At 55.3% G+C, this 19,319-nt stretch overlaps 1 protein-coding gene across 3 annotated transcripts in view; it reads left to right on the forward strand.

The window, feature by feature from the left end:
• Nucleotides 1–19,319, forward strand: part of ZC3H3 (zinc finger CCCH-type containing 3) — a 284,251-nt gene that overhangs the window by 234,563 nt on the left and 30,369 nt on the right. For all 3 annotated transcript variants that reach the window (XM_019481839.2, XM_019481838.2, XM_014600800.3), the window contains 2 exons: nt 7,769–7,950; nt 12,074–12,276. In XM_019481839.2, coding sequence (XP_019337384.2) covers nt 7,769–7,950; nt 12,074–12,276 — 385 coding nt within the window. The remainder of the gene's footprint in view (nt 1–7,768; nt 7,951–12,073; nt 12,277–19,319) is intronic.

The following is a 19,319-nucleotide window of genomic DNA, read 5'->3' on the forward strand; positions in this document are numbered from 1 at the left end:
TGCCCTGGCACAGCCTGTACTAGGTTTCATAGCCGTAACAAGCTCCGCTTTGGGGCACAGGCTCTCATTGCATGCTTGAGCTGGGATCTCAGAGGAGACCTCTACATGCCTCCATAGCGAACATGGATGTAAAAGCTTACATCAAGATCCTACTACTTCCGCTTCTCTTGCCTTGTTGGAAAGCTGCTCCGGACCTTCCCCTGGCTGCTGGCTCGCAGCTGAGAAGGTTAGAAACCCTAGACCAGCACTTGATGGGCTGGTTTTGTTGGGGCTGGTCCTGCCTGGAGCAGGGGGCTGGACTAGATGCGACCTCCTGAGGGCCCTGCCAGCCCCCATGGTCTGCGATTGTGATCACCAAGCTAAATTTTTTCATGGTCAAGTTGTTCACGTGCCAGCATCCTCCTTTGGTTTCGGTAGCTCCTCTCCCCACCCTCGCGCCTCCCCGCTGGTGTGTACCAGCCCGCTGTACTTGTGGACCGCATTCCTAGCCCCTCTCGGCCTTCGCTTGCTGGGCTAAGGGAGCCCAAGCTCTCTTGGTCTCCTCTTGCAAGGCAGGGATTCGAGCCCCCTGCTCACCCAAGCGCGTCCTGCACCTGTTCCAGTTTGAATTCCTCCACTTTAAACGAGTGTAAACCAGCATTTACACAGCATGCCAAGCGAGGTTTCACCAGTGCCTTCTGCAATGGCATAAATGCTTCACTCTCCCTACTGGAAATACCGTGACTTGATGCGTCCTAAGATCACGTGTGTCTCTGCATCCTAGCCCATCAGTAGGTCCTGGCTATAACTAAAACACCTGGATTTTTATCCCCCTCTGCCATTTCCAGCTGACAAGCTTCTACCTAACAGCAGGACTCCTTTGCTAGGAGTCCCTGAGGGCAGACCTTGCACTTCGCGGTATTAAATTGAATGCCACTTGTTAGAGATCACCCAGTTCCTCCTATAAGATATTCTGATCCTCCTCTCTGCTGACAGTGCCTCCCAGCTTTGCGTCACTAGCACACTCCTACCCTTTGTGCCAAAATCATGAATAAACTTGCTCCCAAGACCAATCCTGGTGCTCTAGTAGTAGTCTTCTTCGGCCCGATCGTTCTCCTTTCCGCACAGCCCATTGTTGACCCCCTTTCTGAGGACTGTTTGTTTCAACACGTGGGATGAGTGCAAGGGGGTGTTAGAAAGTCTTGGAGGCTTTGGGGGACCTAGTTAGCAGCGCTTTGAATTTCTCCCAGAGCTCCTTGGCCATCCATGGCGTGCCCCCGTGCCACGCTGCCTGCCCAGGCTGGCAGGAGCAGGAAGCACTGGCACCGGTCTGGTGGCAAACTAGTGACCTTGCCCACCTGCTGTGCAGGGCGCTGCATCTAGCTGTGAGACGAAGCCCTATAGCTGGAGGAGGGTGAAGTGAAACCCAGCGGGGTAACTCTAACCCTCTGGGTGAGCTGCACCTGAGCTGATGCTCCCCTTCTCTGAAGACGTGTCTGGAGGCGAGGGTTGTTCAGAGCAGGCCTCTCGCCCGCCCTGGGGATCCTTCTTCCAGAGGCGTCCACTTCTGTACCAACCTGGCGTGGCTGGTTTTAGCCTCTCTGCCTCCGTCTCTTCCCCACTTCCCAGGGACTTTTTTGGGGTGTCTCTTTCTCTGGAATCTCGGTGCAGCACTCCCCGGCCCGACCGGAGCGTTTTCTCTTTTTATGGTACAACCTGCTGGCTGGCCGGGTTCCTGCGCCGGGTATAATTAGCAGTCCTGACAGGTGGAAGGGATTGGGTGACCCAGGGAATGAGGTTGCTCCGTAGTAGCCCTGAAGCCAGCTCTTGCTTCACCTTAACTGACATGTGCGGGACGGCAAACAGGTTTACAGTAACCGAATCCTCATGTTTGATCTGGCTTTAATACCCTGGAGCAAGAGAAGGGCATCTCGCATAACTCTTCCCCCCCCTCCCCTCCCTTCCATAAATAAATAGAAGGGGCTTTTCCACCCCCCGCCTCCCCTCCAAGCTGCCTGGCCTGAAAAGAGCACAGGGCTGAGAAGGTGATGAGCTGCGGCCCTCCCTTGCCGTCTCCCTGCTCCGGGTCCCCAGGCGAAGCTGATTGACAGGCCCGCGGCCCGGAGAGCCGCTTCGGGGCTGTCGTGTTAGGAAGGAGAAGCCAAACATGTTGTCATAGGAGAGCGTGGCCAAGCTAAGAATGGCTTGGAAAAGTCATTAGGAACCTGAGCCCGGGCCACGGCCCTGGAATGGGTTACGCACGGTTTGTTTTCTTTATAAAGTAGATGCTCGAAAAGGAGCCAGTGAAGCTTCCCCAGTGCAGTCGCCAGCTCCGAGCATGAGATTTATACTATGTTTGGGTTCAAGAAAGCGGAGGGGGCTTCTGGTAGCAAACGCCGTCCCCCATTAGGCTCACTCCAGCGCGTGACGGAGGCAAACTGGCCATTAGCGCAATGGAAAGTGGGAGGGAAGGAAGGGGGCAGGCCGTGTTACCTAAAGACCCCGGGCACGGCGCCATCCACCGAGGGGTGTTTTTGCCTCTGCTCTGACGCGCGGGAAGGACGAGCCTGTGGGGTTTTTCTTCTGCCTGTTCCTAAGAATAGCTGCCCCCTGCTCCGCATTGTTGCGGCTCGTAGCGTGCCTCCAGCTGCCAGACACCGTGCCGCAGTGACCTTTCGTGCTCGCGCCACGCCAGATCGCCCATTGTGGGGCTTTGAGCTCTCCAGAGCTCGTCCCCTGCAGAAGGCAGGGACCCGGTCAATACATGGCTGGGAGACCTCCCGGGATAACCCAGGCTTGGCAGGAAGGGGAATCGCTAGGCAATGCTGTCCCCTCCGGCATGGCATAGCCATTGGACTGGGAAGGCGTAACACTGTCATTAGCCCCCTTAAAGACCCCGGGACCCTTCTCTGCACAGCTCAGGGCATGAGCTCTGAACCCTATTGCAGCTTCCCCCTTGGATCATTGCCACTGAAGGGCCCACTGGGTACTAGAGGTCCCACGTCCTGTCCAGGGCATGCATGTGTCATTCATTGCGCCAGTTCAGGGGCGGGTAGAGGCGAGTGAATAATGCAGTAGGACGGACTTGCTTATATATGTAAAGTTTTCCAGGACGGGCAAAAAAATGACTTCCTGGTACAGGGGGAGGGGGAAACCCCTCCATGATCCAGGTGTTAGACCAGACAGGCAGAAAAAGGACATGGACACTAGTCTCAGCTCTGCCACTGCCTTACTGTGTGGCCTTGGGCAAGTCGCTTCACTTGCTCCCGTTTCCCCTTCCACGCTCTGTCTTGTCTGTTTTCGCCGTAAGGTTGTTGTGTACATCTCCTTGCTGCGATGGCAGCCTGCAGGTGTCGGTAATGCAAGTAATTGGTGACAAGATCCTAATAGCCTACCTGTAAATAATGCGGACAGTATTGAAGAAAGTGAACTTGACAGCATGACATTACCCGGGCAAGCGTCTTGGAGTGAGTTGCTGGGATGTCTAAAGCAAGAGTGACCTTCTCAACCTCCTGGAAAAGGGGAAAAAACATGGGAACCTTTGAAATGAAAAATACTATAGAAACGTGTGATCGACTGTAATCCCACCGTGGCCTGGTCTGACCTGAGAAGCCACAGTTGGTGGCAGCAGTACGACGGGGAGTGAAAGTCCCAGTGGTGGCTTGTCTGCAGTGACTGGACACGGCTGGAAACGGCTTCATTCACATCCAGCATCCCATGGGAATTTCCTCCTGGCAAACCCCCCGCCCCCATCTCTCGGAGAATGCACCCCATCCGTTGAAGTGGGGAGAGGCAGGGCGAAGGCGCTCCGGTCGGGGTGGAAGTAGCTGGTGGGGTCCAAGGCCCAAGCTTGGACGAAGCAAAGACGTGACTGTCGCTGACGGGAAGCAGCTGGCTAGTCTGAAACGGGTCGGGCTGGCTTTTAGGATGCTGCTGTGCCCACCACGTATGGGAAGCAAAGGCAGGTATCACCAAGTGCTGTCTGCTGGGAGAGCGCGTCTCAGCGCTACAGGCAGGCTCCAGCCCGGCCCAGGAACCAGAGAGCACGGCGTGAGGATGTCACACGGGTAAAAAATGAATCCCTCGTTGCTGCCGGAGTCTCTCCTTGCCACGCTCTCCCTTCTCTCTCTCCTCGCTATGGTCCTTTGCCATTCGGGAGGTTGTGAGGATGGCACTTGGCGTAGGCATAGGAATGTCACCAGGGAGCCCTGGCCCCCGTCCAGCAGCAGGCATTGCATTCGCTCTTCCTCCAGTGTCCCCCCCGCACCCAGCTTCATTTCAATGGGATATTTTTTTGCTTCCTGTCATCAGAGTCCGGTGCACGGATGTCGAACATCTGCTGCGCTCCTCCCAGACGGTGCTTGCATTTTGCTGGGGGGCAAAAGGACGTCTCTGCAGTGGATGTTTTACCTGCTATGAGGTCGGCTCTGGTAGTTGGTCCGCTGCCCCCCCTCCCCGCCCCGCTGCAAGCTGCTGCCAAGGACAGTCGTTTTCGTGGTCTTCCTGGGAAGCACTGGCCAGAGAGCACTGCTGGCTGTCACATGCCGTCAGCCCCGCTCGCTTTCTCTGTCCAACTCATTCATCATTTGATGCAGCTCTTGGCTTTATTGCTGTGGGGCATCTTTTCCAGGGGATGGGGCCTTAGGAGTTGACAGCCCTACTGGGGAAGCCACGGTGCCTGTGTCTTGCTGGAGCTGCGGCCTGATCTAACCCCAGCATGAAGTGGCTTCAAACAGATCAGCCCCTCTGGTGTCTGAAGTGCATTCAACCATCGTCAAGTCTCCCAGCGAGAGCCGGAGAAGCCCCATTAACTGGGTTCGTTTAGCCAGAGCCTGGGTAAGGACACGCTGTAGGGAACAACCTGACGCTGCTTCCCAGCCTCCGACTAGACGAACGGTGTGTCATGAGGTGGGTGGGGTAGTGGGTTGCAGGGCCCAGGCTGTTCAAAGACTAGATAGCTTCTCAGTCCCGTGTCTGATCTCTCCTCCGTGCTTTGCACAGGGCAGCAGAGGTCTGTCGGTCAGTCGTTTAACTTGTGGTCCCTCTCGTGTGCTATATTGTGCGACACGTGTGTGCCACTGGTCCAGGTGACAGCGAGCAAAGGGTTCATCATGCTTTGGGGACCCGGTGGCAGGTTGGAGGAGACTAGCGTAGGTGTCGGCTGCTTGTGTGTTGGCTCTGAATCGTCGCACAGGGGGTGTGCATGGGAGGAGGGGAGATTTGCATGGGAAAGCGGAGAGTAGAGGCTGTTCCCTTCCCGTCTGCATCGGCCACCTCTGGAAATCTCCACCGAGAACCTCTCTCCTGCCTGCCCAGCCTGTGCATTTCTTCCCATCTAGGCAGCAGGTTGTTGAACAGCAGAGGATGCCGTGGGAGACGGCTCGTGTGAGAGATGCTATAAAATCCCTCTGCATTATCCCCGGGCTCGACAGAATGGAGTCTTTGATCCCTGTGCTACAGCCATCATTTCGATGAGGACTGTCCGCTGAGACTGGCTCACGGAGAGCGCTGCAGCAGATGTCAGTGAGCTGTAGCCTGGCCGTGAGGCTGGGGCTTTGAGTGCATGGTAGCTCACACCCAGTGTGCCCAAAGTCCTGACCACCAGGTCCCCCATGCCAGCCTTTCCTGTCCCAGTCTGCCCAGCTGCAGGTGTTACTGGGGGGCTGGACCCAGCTGCGAGCCCCGACTGAGAGGTGGGGGTGTGCAGTTGTTGTGTGTTGCCTGGTCCGGCTTCCAACCAGAAGAAATGAAGAAATGTTGGGTAGGGCGAGGGTACCTGCTTTTAATGCAAGCGCTCTGCTGCTGTCATCCCAGGCAGTAGCTAGAAATCCCCAGGGCAAAAGCTGATGTCAGTACGGCACTCTCGCCTTACCACCTGATAGCTGGACACCTGTAAAGGCCCAACATTTGAACCGCTCGGTCTCTGGCTTTGCAATTAAAAGCTCATTTCTTTATAGTGTGTGCGATTGCATCCATTGCGCGCTCACTTTACTAGCTGGATGTCTACCTGCTTGTTCCTGTGGTTACCATGACTGTGGGTGTGCAATTCAAATAACTGAACTGATAGAGAATCATAGACAATGAGGGCTTTGTCAATCCGGGTCTTCAGCACCTCCAAGGATGGAGACTCCCTGGGTAGCCTGTTCCTGTGCTTCCCTACCCTCCTTGTGGGAGAGTTTTTCCTAATATCCAACCTCAACTTCCCTTTGCCCGTTGCTCCTTGTCCTGCCATCTGCCCCCACTGAAACCAGCCCAGCTCCATCCTCTTTGCAGCCCCCCTGCAGGGAGGTGAAGGCTGCTATTCAATCCCCCTCCGTCTTCTCTTCTGCAGACTAAATCAGCCCGGTTCCCTCGGCTATCTCACTTTTGCACGCACAATTGTAGCGGTGTAGTAGGACTTAGCTGGGCATGTGCTAAGGGAATTGTGTATTGATGCTGCTGACTGGTTAACTGTTTCTGGTTAACCTTGGCCAAAAGAGTCTCCAAGGTCCTTGCGTTTGGAGGACTCGGCTTGCTGCAAGGGCAGGAGACACTCTTGAGGGCAGGCTGCCAGCCGTCTCTTCACGCCAGGAGAGACCGGTGCCAAGCCTAGCTCCTGTGCAGGCCCCTCCTTTTAGAGCAGCATTTTATGCTTCAAACCTGACTCCCCCAATTCACTTCAGAGTAAGCATATTCTCCTAAGCAAAGCCAGCGGCAGCAGCCCAGGGGTCGTTGTCCTTTGCACCTCTCCTCCCTGCCCTGGAAACAACCACAGACATCCCCTTGCCTCCTCTGTCCCTCCCCAGATGTGTGAAGGCAAATGGGAAGACCTGGGATTATTTATTCTGTAGCAGAGAAGACAGAGGGGGGGATTTGAGAGCAGTCCTCAAATGCCAAGAGGGTGGTTATAAAGAGGATGGGGATCAATTGTTCCCCGTGTCCACAGGGGACAGGATAAGTAGTAATGGGCTTAACTTGTACCAGGGGAGGTTTTGGTTGGAGATTAGGGAGAAGTTTCTCGCCGAGGGTGGTTCAGCGCTGCAGCAGATCACCTCGAGGAAACCTCTGTTTTCTTTCTCTGTCTCCAAGCCCCGTTGCCCCAAGCTCCCACTGAGGACTAGGTGACAGGCACAGTCTGGCAGCGATTGGCGCGTGTTGGATGTACCCCAGCTGCAGATCTCTGCCACGATGGAGCACAACCCTTTCCCCAAGATCCTGGGCAGACGTGGTGTCAGGCACCTGCTTGTCACCAGCACTTTGCAATGGCAAAGGCCTGACGCCAGCCCCTAAACCCCGGCTTCCCTCTGGCAGGAAGGTGCCCCAAGCAGCAGCCCAAAATGGATTAACTTTGAGGAGAGGGAGCCTTATTCTTCCTTGCCTCTCTTCACTCCTCCCTGAGCTCCAGATATGTGTGACCGAGGGAGATGTTACCATCCCAGGAAAAACTCACCTGATTTCCATGCAAGGGTATCTCTGCAATGGCCTCTTTAGGGGAAGGCAAAGTGGATAGGATTTAATGGTTGGCAACTAGCAAACCGGGGCGCGCAGACCATGCACTTGGAACCCAAAGAGCAAGTCTGAACGGCCCCTGGTATTTGCAGGGAACGAGGAACGGCCTCCGGTCTTGCCCAGGCCTAGAAAGGAAACAGTGGAGCAGTCATTTTCCCGTTGTCTTTAATGATCTGTTAGTGCCACCTGAAGGAAACAGCCTCTCTTCATTAACTTGCCACGCGGGTGTTTGGGAAAGCGAGGACTTGTGGCGTGTTTGCACGTAGAAGCTCCTCACAGTGCTGTGTCCTTTTCTTTCCAGTGCAAGAAGAAGCACACCCTGGTGTGCCCTGACTTTGCCAAGAAAGGCGTCTGTCCGAAGGGCGCTCGGTGCAAACTGCAGCATCCCCAGAAGCGGCGTGGGAGACATGCCCCCAGCTCAGGGGACTTGGACCGGGGCAGCTCGCCACCGAAGTGGAGGCGGCTTGGGGAGCAGACGCTCAGGTAAGCAGAGAGGAAACTGAAGCAGCAGTGTCCTTCTTTGCCTAAATTTTCTTTAATGGTGAATGGCTGCATGGCCGGGGCTCTCCCGGGTGTGCTCCTGACAGCTCCGTTCTCTTAGAGATTTGTGAAACCAGCTGCACTTTCTTTCAATCTCTTTTAATTGACTGAACCAATTATCCGAGAGTCACCAATTCAGACCCTTCCTGATATCAAGATCACTTCTCAAGCTGCAGATCCTGACGTCGGGATCGCACTAATTATTCATCGCAGGGGCCGTGAGACTTAAGAGGCTCTGACTTGTTCTGTGGCTTGGCAGGGCTGGTAGCAAGAAGCTTTTCTTGAGAAGTTAGTTTTCTAGTTTTGTGCCTGAAAGTGGAATACATGTAGGTTGAAAAGGCCTGGCAGAGGTGCATAACTGATTGGGGCCACTGTGTGACAGGTCCTGCAAGCGAAATAGGGTCAGACCGGGTGAGAGCATGGAGGGGGGATTTCCAAGGAAACTCCTGCAGGGTGCAGTGGATGAGTAATTAGGGGGTACTTTGTCACTGTGGTTCTGCAGACAGTGTCAAAAGTGATGCAAAACCATGGCCCCAACCACTGTAGGCTCCTGTGGTGTCTTTTACAAGGGTTTTGGGGGCACTAGCCCCAAGTCTCAAGTGACTCCATTGTCAGCCTCTGCACTCCCATCGCTCAGGTTGAAACATCTGCCCCAAAGACCACCCCTGGCCTGGGTGGAGGAATGAGCTGCAGTGTCTGTCTGGAGCCAGAGTCTTCTCCATCCCAGATGCCGTCCTGGCTGCGCTCCCTCCCTTATGTAGCCGCTGCCTTCTGGGGAGAGGGCTAGGCAGAGAGCCCTTTGGAGCCACCAAACCACTTCTGCCGTGGATGGGGGAGACGGCTTCCTGGTGCACAGGACCAGACTCATCCTAAGCTTCCCTCTGGGTCCTGTGACACAAAGGCAAATGGATTTGCTGCCTTCCCCCAGGAAGCAGGGACATGGCGAGCTCAGGAAGAGAGAGGGAGGAGGTTTAGGCAGGGCTGTGAGGGACCATTGCAGTGCCACTGGGATTTGCTGGGTCTCGTAACCCCAGAACGTCTCCCCCCTCACCTGTGATGCTGGCCCAGCCAGCTAAGAATTGCACCCAGGTCTCCTGCCCAAGAGCTTTAGGCCCAGGTTGCTCCACATTACAGAGTGTAAAGGGGAAAGAGACCCTAGCCTCAGAGATGGGTAGCGAGCTGCCAGCCTCCTTCCTATACAGAAGCATCTGTTAGAAGAAGCCAAGGTGGAGAAGGACATGGAAACATAATCGGTGCTGCAGGATGCCTCTGATGTTGCGCTTGGTGCTTTGCTAATCACATCAGCAGCTCTCAGCGTAAAATGACTGCGTGAGCCTTGCAAGGGGTCATTGTCCTCCATGCCCTTGGGGTCTATTGATTATTCCATTTTAATAATGCTGCGTGGCTGCAAACTACCTCGCTGGGCAATCCACCAAGCCTGGCACCCAGAGGTTTCTCCTCTGCCATTAACTCTGTGGGTTGCAAAGGGAGAAGTGCAATAACACCGTCAGGCAGGCAACCAGGCAGCGGTACAATGCCTGATCCTCTTCTCTCCCAGGCGGGAGCCCCAGCTCCACAGCTCATCTTGCCTTCTGTTGTTAATCGATCGGCATTTTGCAGGAGAGGAAACAGAGCCTGGCTGACATCTTTTGCCTATAGAAATGGGTCTGGGCAGACCAGAATAGAGGGCAGGTCTAAGCCACGCACAGGAACCTCCTCTTGCCTAGGAGAGGATTTTCAGCAGGAGGGGAAGGGACCGTCCTGGAGGAGACCAAAAGGAGTCAGCCCTTAACTGTGTTCATAGCTGAGGGCAAGGCTTGCCTCTTCCTGCCGTGGTGGCATCTTAGGATGGGCACACAGCTGGGGACACGGGGGCAGGGAGCCTATATAGGAAGCAAGAAAATGTTCGTGCAAAAAACAAGGGAGGCCAGGACAATATTTGCCCCTGGTATCTGTGGGGTGCTCAGATCGCAGTGGCTGTCCAGCACCGTCAGCGTCCACAGCCAGCAGTTTCTTCTCCACCTTTGATGGCGAGCTCCCACGTGGGTGAAGACTTTGCCCCTGGTGCGGGACCACACGTGTCAGAAGGGCCGAGGGGTTGCGCGCTCCTGCGTTTCCTCTGCGGGCGAGTTGTTGCAGTCGTTGCCAGGCCATTATAAATCAGCCTTCGTCACATCCCGCGGTCGCCAGCGCCATGCTCCCTCGCATCAGTGGGCACGCTGTGTTTTCTAGCGCGGATGCGTGGTCTCGGGAGAAAACATCCTCACGCTGGCACATTGCAGCTGGCCTGGGGCACCCGCCCCGGGAGCGGCGAGGGGTGAAGGTGGAGCCCGCCTGGCAGACGTGCTAAGGGCAGAGCTGCTAGCTAGGACCAGAATAGCACGGGGTGAGGCGCGCTGGCTCGAGTTCCCCCCTCCCCGGTCGTGTTGGCAGGCCGGCTTTTTCAATCCCTGTCAGCAGCCTGTTGCCCGGGCTCATCAGTGCCGCGGCATTGAACGCTTCCTGGCTCGTCCTGCCCCCGTGCCCGCCCCTGACGTCTGTGTCGCTCCTTGGGAACATTTTGTTAACAGCAGCTAATGAGTCTCCGGGAGCCGGCGGGGTGACTGAGCATGCACGGGGCCAGGGCACGGACAGGGAGGTGTGCTCGGCAGGGGGCACGGCCTGCAAAGCAGAGCCACCCAGGGAGAGCGGCAAACATCCCCAGCTCTTCCTCTGCCCAGCGACTTTGCCACCCAGCACCTCGTCCCCTGTGCAGCAGGTGTCTTGGGGTTGCGTTCGATCCCCTTTTTTCTAGGCAAGCCTCATTGGCATCCTAGGAGCAGAGCCACAGGCTTGCCTGAACAGCCTGCCCTGGGGTCGTGATGGGCAAAGGCTGCCCAAAACAGTCTGGCAGTGGGTGCTGGGGAAGGGACCAGGTGATGCATTTTGGTGGCTGGCTCGGAGTAGGGAAATTCCACCTGTTCTTGGGAAGGCAGCATTACATGCTAACCCCGCTCCACCTGCAAAATCTTCCCCCCGCCCACCTTTGGTCCTGCCCATCCTTCATCATTCCCAGTCACCTGGCTAGAGGCAGGCAGAGCCGGACCCCCAGCCCTCTCTATATCGGGCCCCCGGACGCATCCTGGCAGCGCAAGGCCCTGCCTTGTATGGTAGCACAGGGGAGCCAGCACAGAGGGCTCTCCAAAGTTACCCCGAGTGAGAGAATCGGCTTGGAATGACATCCAGCTCACATCCCCCTTGTGAACGAGGTGTAAAATATTTCCTTGCTCTTTTTAGGTAAGAATGCAGGAGCGTGGAGCTGGCCAGCGGGGAGTGGTGCTATGCAGGGCTGCTTCCAGCCGCCTTTCCTGGGAAGGGGACAGCAATCTCTGCCTGAGAGAGAGAGAGAGAGAGAAGGGGCCTGGTTTAGAGAAGCTCTAAACCGCTCAGGCATTTTTTCCTTTATTAGCGCCGTCAACAGAGATGTCAAACGAGATGAAGTGTCACATTAGCCGTGTGCCCTCCAAGGAGCGAGCCATGGGGACGGGCCGGGCCAGGCTCAGCAGAGCAGATGGAGAGCTGGGACTGGGGATGGCTCGGGGCCTGGTAAACCCATTGCACCCCGCTACCCTTTATAGCAGGAGAGAGCACTTGGGTCTCCAGCCCAGCTCCCGTCCCCCTTGCTGTTTGGCTTGACTTGATGACCCAGAAGAACGCGGGTGACTGGTCTGGGCCCAGTTCAAAGCTCTCCAAGTATCCGAAGGGTGGAAATTTCCTTGACGTGGAGGCTGGGATATTTTGGGATGTAAATAAGGGTAAAGGGGCCCAGCTGGGCAAAGGGAAACCTCACACTGAATATTGGATTGCTTCGCAGGAGCACCAGTGCTCAGGTCATTGAACACTGGATATAGGGCAAGGCCCTTGGAATTAGACCGTAGGGAACAGTCCATGCCTGGCATTTAGATGGCCTAGATGAGCTAACGTGTCTCCTGTCTCTGACTCCAGTGACCCCTTCTCTAACCTGTTGACCTTTCTCACTGTTCCCAGTGGGTTCCCAGTTACTGCCATACTCACGTGTGTCTTTCAGGAGGGAAGCAGCCTGGGTCCACGACGATGGAGAGGTGCCCGGACCCTCCAGAGCGGAGCAGGAGGTCAAGTTTTGGAGTGACACAGAGGCCCCCGGCACCAGCAGGCTCCAGAAGCTGCCGTCCTTCATCTCTCTGCTGTCATCCAGCTCCCCGAGTGATGAGGCCCGCAGACCTGAGAGGGACAAGGCAGGAGAGGACACAGGTACAAGGCTGGTGCTCTGGGTAACGCTCTCATGAGCTCTGGGGCTCGCTCTGGTTGTCCAGACCTAAGCACGAGCGTTGCATCTCAGCGTTCGTTGCTTTTGCTGCCTCAGTCATACAGGACCACTGCTGTTTCATAATTGGTAGGGGCTGGAAGGGACCTTGCCGATCATCGGGTCCAGCCCCCCTGCACTTGGGCAGGTGCTTCAGGGCTGCTGCTGCTTCACACACCTCACCCCTCACTCCCCAACCCTGACCTTGGCTTCCCCTCCCTTCCTGCTCCTGTACCTCAGTCCTCACCTGTTGCAGCACCTGTGCTGCTCTCACATGCCTGAATGGTGGCCTAGGGCTTTGATGGCACCAAAGCTTCGTTAGGGGTTACCAGACAAATTGCATTTGTCCACTTGAGCTGGACATCACCAAAAGTGGACCCGGTCCTTTGCTTTTCCTCTTCCATTTCTGTGCGGCGAGAGCTGGGTGAGCTGGGTGCAGACCCCTCCTTTCCTTGTCCTGTGTGTCACCTCCAACCTGCTGTCCCATGCTCTAGGTGAGCGCCCTGCTGTCAGTCACCGGCTTCCAGCATGTGTTTGAGACGTACGTACGTCCTTTCCAAACGTAAGGAGGCAGCAGGGTGGTTCAGGGAGCTGCTAAGACACCTGCCAGCATTTACTGTTGGGACTGAAGGCTGCTTGTGAGAACACCCACTCATTCGGTGTCGAGACAAATAGCATTAAGCCCCGATGAATGGGTGGAGGCACTTCTGCTGTCTGTAGGATATAGACGGGGTCCCCAGCCCAGTTCTTATGGAGCAGCAAGCACAGAACTAAGTTCAGCACCATTTCTTTTGCCCTGTACTCCTCTTCCTTTCCCCCTTTCATTGGAAAATGTTTGTCGGGATTTGAGGTTGTTCTTGAAGGTGAGGACAGGGCCTGACCTGTGCTCGTCTGTAGGGATGTGGGACCAGAAAGGTCTGCCGTTGTCCCTGGGGCAACTGCAGGTGAGCGTGCTTGACACAATAAGTCCATACAGGCCTCACAAGCCCATCCCCTCAGTATCTCTATCCCACAACCCAGGAAGCACCCCTAATACCTGACAATAACCTTGGGCTCCTTCATATACAAAACTAAAGGCCTCCGAAAGTCCAGCGTGCGAGAGAGTAAAGCAGGTGTGGCTGGAGGGCATAGAAATAGCTAGGCTCGTCCCAGCACATTTTGCCTGGGAAGTAGATTGTGATCCCAGCAACAGAGGAAGGCAGAAATACCTCTGTAGCCCTTGCCAAACTGACTTGGGGGATGACAGATACATAGGCCATGTGTCTTCGGGGTCATCTGCCTTTCAACAGCATGCGGAAAAGGTGCCGGGTAGGACATTTTGCAGCAATCACTCCAAGCACTGATGTCAACTCCTGTGCTAAGATACGGTGTTGCTTGCCTCGGAAGGGAGAGGGTGGAGGTGAACAGTCGTCCTGCTGCCAACATAGGAGCGACGCTGACCCAGTCCCTGGGGAACCTCTCCATTTCTTCTCTGCCAGGAGCCAGCCATCACAACTGGGAGACTGCAGGGCAGCAATGGGAAGGTGATCTGTCCCACTTCCCTTGCCCTGGGAATGGCTCTTGTGGAGTAGCCGTGACGTAGCCTGTGTCTTTATTCAGAGGCACTTGAGGATCATCTGCTTTGCTGCATAGTCAGTAGGACCAGACAAAAGTGTTTCCAGTGCGTTCATTGGAAAACGCAGCGGGGAGGTGGCCAAAACGATTTGTGAATTCAGGTTGACCTTGGGGAATTCAGCCCGTCGGAAAGGAGGAAAGAAAAGCCCAGAGGAAGATGCTGGCAACGTGCTCTGAAACGTACCCAACTCTTCAGAAAGAAAAAAAGCAAAAAGCAAAACTGTTCGATAACCTGAAGAAGCAGAGTGTTTCCTTTGACATTGAACTCGGCGCTTCGACTGACCTGCGGCAAAACGGTGTCGTTTCACCAATTTCGTTGCAATCCTTTAGCTCCCGAGGGAGGTGTAGGGTCTGCTGAGCAGCTCGGAAGACTTGCCCTCGAGGTGACTGATGATCACAGAGTCCTGGGGAAGCGGGGCTGGACAGCACCTGCAGAGCTCACATCTAGTCCGAGCCCTGCCTGAGGCAGGGTCAGCCCTTGCAAACCAGCCCAGACAAGCCATCGTCTAAGCTCTACAAAAGACTGTCATGGTGATGGCTATGATGCTGGATTGTAATTGTAATGGGGAACAGGGGAAGAGAGAGGATCTTGAGAACCTCGTTGGGGGCTGGAAAACTCTCATGTGCAGACCACTCCTTTCAGAAGTTGCTGTGTGGGAAGGGCTGATATTTCGTGGCCATCTTCAGTCCTTCCCATGGGGAGGACTGAGGATGCCCTTGAAATATCAGAGCAGCCAGCTGCACAGCCTCCCTGAGTGGGGCAAGGGATTTTGCTGTGTTAATTGTGCCAGAGTTTCATTGAAAGGGTGGGAAGCGATCGCTTACTCCGGAGAACCCGTCTGCTCCGGAGATAAGGACCGAGTCTGTCTCTGGTTTACCATAGAGGTGTGACTCCCGGAGAAAAAAGCATTGAGGGTGAGAAGAGGCTATACACGTAAAGGCCTAGCATATTGCAGAGGTATCGCTCAGCCGTGTGTCTGGGTTTACCGTTTTAGTCCTTGTTGTAATCCCCAGCACAGCGTCGGAGGCTGCCAGAAGACCCCGTTCGGTTCATAGCTCTTCATGAAGGCTACCGGAGCATGCTCTGCATGCGTTGGGGGTCACCGGGGAGGAGCAGGATTGCAAAAGCGTTACGGCAGGAGGGAGAAGAGAGGGTCCAGAGCGAAGCAGGGTAGAGGAGCCAGGAGTCACACTTGAACCTGCTTAGAAAGCAAGTGCTCCGAGGCAGAGATTCTCCCTTGGTTATTCCTGTGTGCATAACATGGATCACCATGGGGCCTGGGCCTCCGCCACGTCCCACAATACAATTAACAGCTTAACCCAACTAGAAGTGGACCCTGTAGGAGGAGGCCAGATCTCCTTTGGCATGCACTCTGGTATGCATGGATGGGTAAGACATACCTCTCTGACATCCGCAGCTCCGATTGTACCCAGAGGCACTCAGGTCTGTTGGCTGCTCCTCTCTCCCCTTCCTGTGCTCTTGTGCGCTGTAGTTGGGCTAAGGAATGAAACCAAACGGGTGCTGAAAGGTAGGTATTGGTACCTAGTCTGCTCAGGCAGGTACCCTGATGGCTGGAGGCGCCTCATGTATCTCATGGAAGTAAGGCGTCCCGGCCTGCTTGGGCGGACGGGTCAACCGGGGACTGGAGCAAGAGTCAGCCAGAAGTTCAGATGAGCCCCTTCTCCTCCTCCCTCGCTCTGCTGCACGGACCTTCAGAGCAATGTCAGCCTTGGCGGTAAAGTGTAAAACCCGCGCCAAGGCCAGGAGGCTCCAAGACATCCCAAGGCTGTGTGGAAAGAAGGATTCCCAGGATTAGCAGCATAGCCCTGGCGTTGCTGGCGTGCGAGCTCCTGGAAGGCCGGCTGCGTGGTCATGTGCTATTGAAATGCAGCGCAACAGGAGCACGCTCCAGGCCATGCCCTTTCAGCAAGGATCACTGCCTCTATAAAGGCTCTGTGATGCTTGGCTTCCCTTTTGAAGCACAGTGATTTCTTCCTCCCCCCTCTTGGCCCTGTTTCAGCTCCTTTTGATCTCGGTGGCAGGGCGGCTGCTGTCTGTTGCAGGGAAGTGCTCTTGAACCAGTGAGTTAATCTGGCTTCTTTATCTCTGCCCTGAAGATGGAGCAGTTAATCCCCAGAAAGCAAGCTGCTGAAATGCTGCACGTTGCATTTGTCCGCCTGGAGTAGCTCGATTCCCAGTGGGTCAAAGGAATGGGCGTCAGATGAGGGATGAAGATGCGCTAGTGGAAAGGGCACCTCCGATCTGGGAGAGGCATTGATTGCGAGCTGCTCTTTGCCCATCACAAAGGAATATTCTTGGTCCTTGCAGAGGGAGAGGCGAGAAAAAATAGCTGGTTCTGCGACTTGTCAACTCTGCCACAATCGTCGGCGCAGCAAAGTGGAGCAGCTCACTCGTACGTCCCAGCATCTCCCTCCTCTTGCCCATCTCCTGCCCCGTGTTGGGGGAGAATGGCAGTTCTCATGCACCTGCCAGCATCTTGCCTAGCATTTTCCCTTGCTCTCCTCTGGAGGCGAGAGGCAGGAATGCCTTTGTCTCCCCTACAGCACCTGTGTATCAGCATCCAGTGTCAGGAGAAGGGACCATGCAAGGAAGCCAGACCTGGGAGTCACCAGAGCTGGTGGAGGTGAATCAAGGGTAGGAGATTTGGGGATGTGTCAAGGAAGCTTCTTTCTACTCCTTTCCCTCTCAGGCGCGCAGCTTCCATCTCAGGACCGTGTCCATCTGCCTTGCTCTCATCCCGGAGGTGAGGAGCACAGAGCAGCTGCAGATTGGTGAGGAGAGCGGGGCAGCTGGAGCGGCTTTTCCTGTGTTTTACAGGAGCTGAGGCTAACAAGGAAGTGGGAACGTGCAAAAGTCGCCTTAGTTTGCAGAAGAGAAGACCGAGGGGGATTGAACAGCAGCCTTCACCTCCCTGCAGGGGGGCTGCAAAGAGGATGGAGCTGGGCTGGTCTCAGTGGGGGCAGATGGCAGGACAAGGAGCAATGGGGTCCAGCTGCAGCAAGGCAAGTTGAGGTTGGATATTAGGAAAAAATTTCACACGAGGAGGGTGGTAAAACAGTGGAACAGGTACCCAGACAGGTGGTGCAGGCTCCATCCTTGGAGGTTTTGAAGACCCAGATAGACAAAGCTGTGGCTGGGACGGTGTCGCTGGGGCTAGTCCTGCCTGGAGCAGGGGGGTGGGCTAGACGTGACCTCCTGAGGTCCCTTCCACCCTCCTGGTCTGTGATTCTACGTTTTGTGCCTGAATGAATCCAGGCCTTGTCGGCACTGCTGTTCACTGAGGGCGGGTGCATCCCCAGCTCCCCTGGTGAAGGGCGAACGGCCGCTTCAGAAAGCAGGAGCAGAGCCGTGCTTATGTGCCGGGGTAACGTGAGGTGGTCTCTTAAGATAAGAGGGTCCCCAGTAGGGAGGGGATTGTGCAAGCTTCAGTTGCGTCTCTTGATACTAGATTTCACAGACATCGGGGCTGGACGGGACCTCGCGAGATCATCGGGTCCAGCCCCCTGCCCAAGGGGCAGGAAGGCAGCTGGGGTCCGGTCACCCCAGGAAGATAAGCATCCAAGCGTATTGATGCTTAGGTATGTGAGAAATGGTATTTGCCATGCCCCTTTGGCCACTTTGCCTTCTCTTTGCTCACCGATCTATCTCCCTGGGGTTGATCTAACATCCTACAGCCTTGAGTGCTGTCGCACAGCCCTCACACCGGTGCACACCTACGGTCCTCTTGGATGGGGAAAGCATTGGCAACAGGCAGTGATCCTTGAAGGTCCAAAATTGCCCAGCCTTTCAGGACTGGCCACAGGAGGTTCATCCCACTGAAGCAGAATATGCTATTCTTTCTCAATTACGTGCAGCACGCCACTATGCCTGTCGGTGCAGCGTGAAATAGGGGATTTGGGATGATTGATCACTCGCTAGTAAAGCAGCCGTCTCCAGTGTCGGCCGATAACGGCGGAGTATTACTCAAGAGTGTTGATCCTGGGCCGTGGAGGGGATTGGCCCAATCTGGTGACTTTGGGTCTGCTGTGATTTATTTTAGGTGTACGGCTTTGATCCCGCAGTATTTCCCTCCAGGAGTGTAGCCTTGAGATTACGTTGGGGCCTCGGTCCAGTGAGTTTATAGGTGACCTTTAATGAGGATTAAGAGAGAGACACTAGCACGTGTTTGCATAGCAAGTGGCTACCTGTGGAGTTTCTGCGGGAATCTCGGTGCTTCTCTCTCTAATTTCTTCCTGGCAACAAGTGTGGGCAGAGAGTCGCCAGGTCTTGTTACCTGCGCCCGATGTGCCACCTTCCACTCCCTGCCTGAAGACAGGAGGGGCTTGTTCGGCGTGAAATGCAAGCCAGCGGGGCTGACGGAGGAGAAAGCTGGTGGTCATGAGGATCAGCGAACCCCCCTGTGAAGCATCAGAAATATGGAGGATCTCCTGAATGCCCAGATCTGGTCAGCGCTCAGCAGATCTCCCACGGGCAGACAGTGGATGGACTCCCATGACAAGACCATGCAGAGAACAAGGTTTGGGAGTAAAAGGATGTTTCACACCTGGATGAATTGAATCGTTACGTTCTGGGTAAGACGTCTGACAAGAACGACCTGCAAGCGCCCGTTGGAGGGAAGAGCTGAAAACCCCTGCCCAGGTCAAGCCAGACGGACCTCAGAGACCAGGCCGTCTGCCGCTGGGAAAAGACAAAGACAATCCTCCTCACAAAGAAGAATGGGCGAGACGTGCTGGAAGCATCAGACGGACATCAGGACAGTTTGCTGCCTTGCCGGAGTGAAGACGAAGGAGGTTCGGTGCAAGAACGCACAAGATGCTGAGGTTGGTGGTGATCCGGCGATGCATCGGACCCTGTTGCATGGATCTGGGGAAACTCCAGGGATTTAGGAAGGAGCTAAAGTCCTTGTTTCTTGAGCAAGAAAAATGAGAAGACAGGATACAGGAGGTGAAGAGCTGGAGAGAAGTGGTTTGTGTGCTGGGGGGGAAGATATTTAGGTGCATTGGAGCTCCTGCTGTGAAGAGCGACGGCTGTGTGGGTCTGATGGACCATCTCCGTCTCTTGGGTGGTGGACTAGCTAGTGTAACTGGGCAGGGTTTACGCTGACCATGCAGGGGGGAGTGATATCAGAAATCATGATACAAACACCCAGATACGTACACGAGCCTTGCCTGGAGTGCTGTGTCCAGTTCGGGATGTTGTCCTTCAAGAAAGTTGTGGACAAATTAGAGTCAAGCAGGGAGCAGCAAAAATGAGAAGTCTGGGGAATATGACTTACGAAGAAAAGTTGGAAGAGTTTGGGATGATGTAGTCTGGGGAAGAGAAGACTGAAGGATGGTTATAAAGAGCACAGGAAAC

This window comes from Alligator mississippiensis, chromosome 3 (assembly GCF_030867095.1).
Source record: "Alligator mississippiensis isolate rAllMis1 chromosome 3, rAllMis1, whole genome shotgun sequence".
NCBI classification, from domain to species: Eukaryota; Metazoa; Chordata; order Crocodylia; family Alligatoridae; genus Alligator; species Alligator mississippiensis.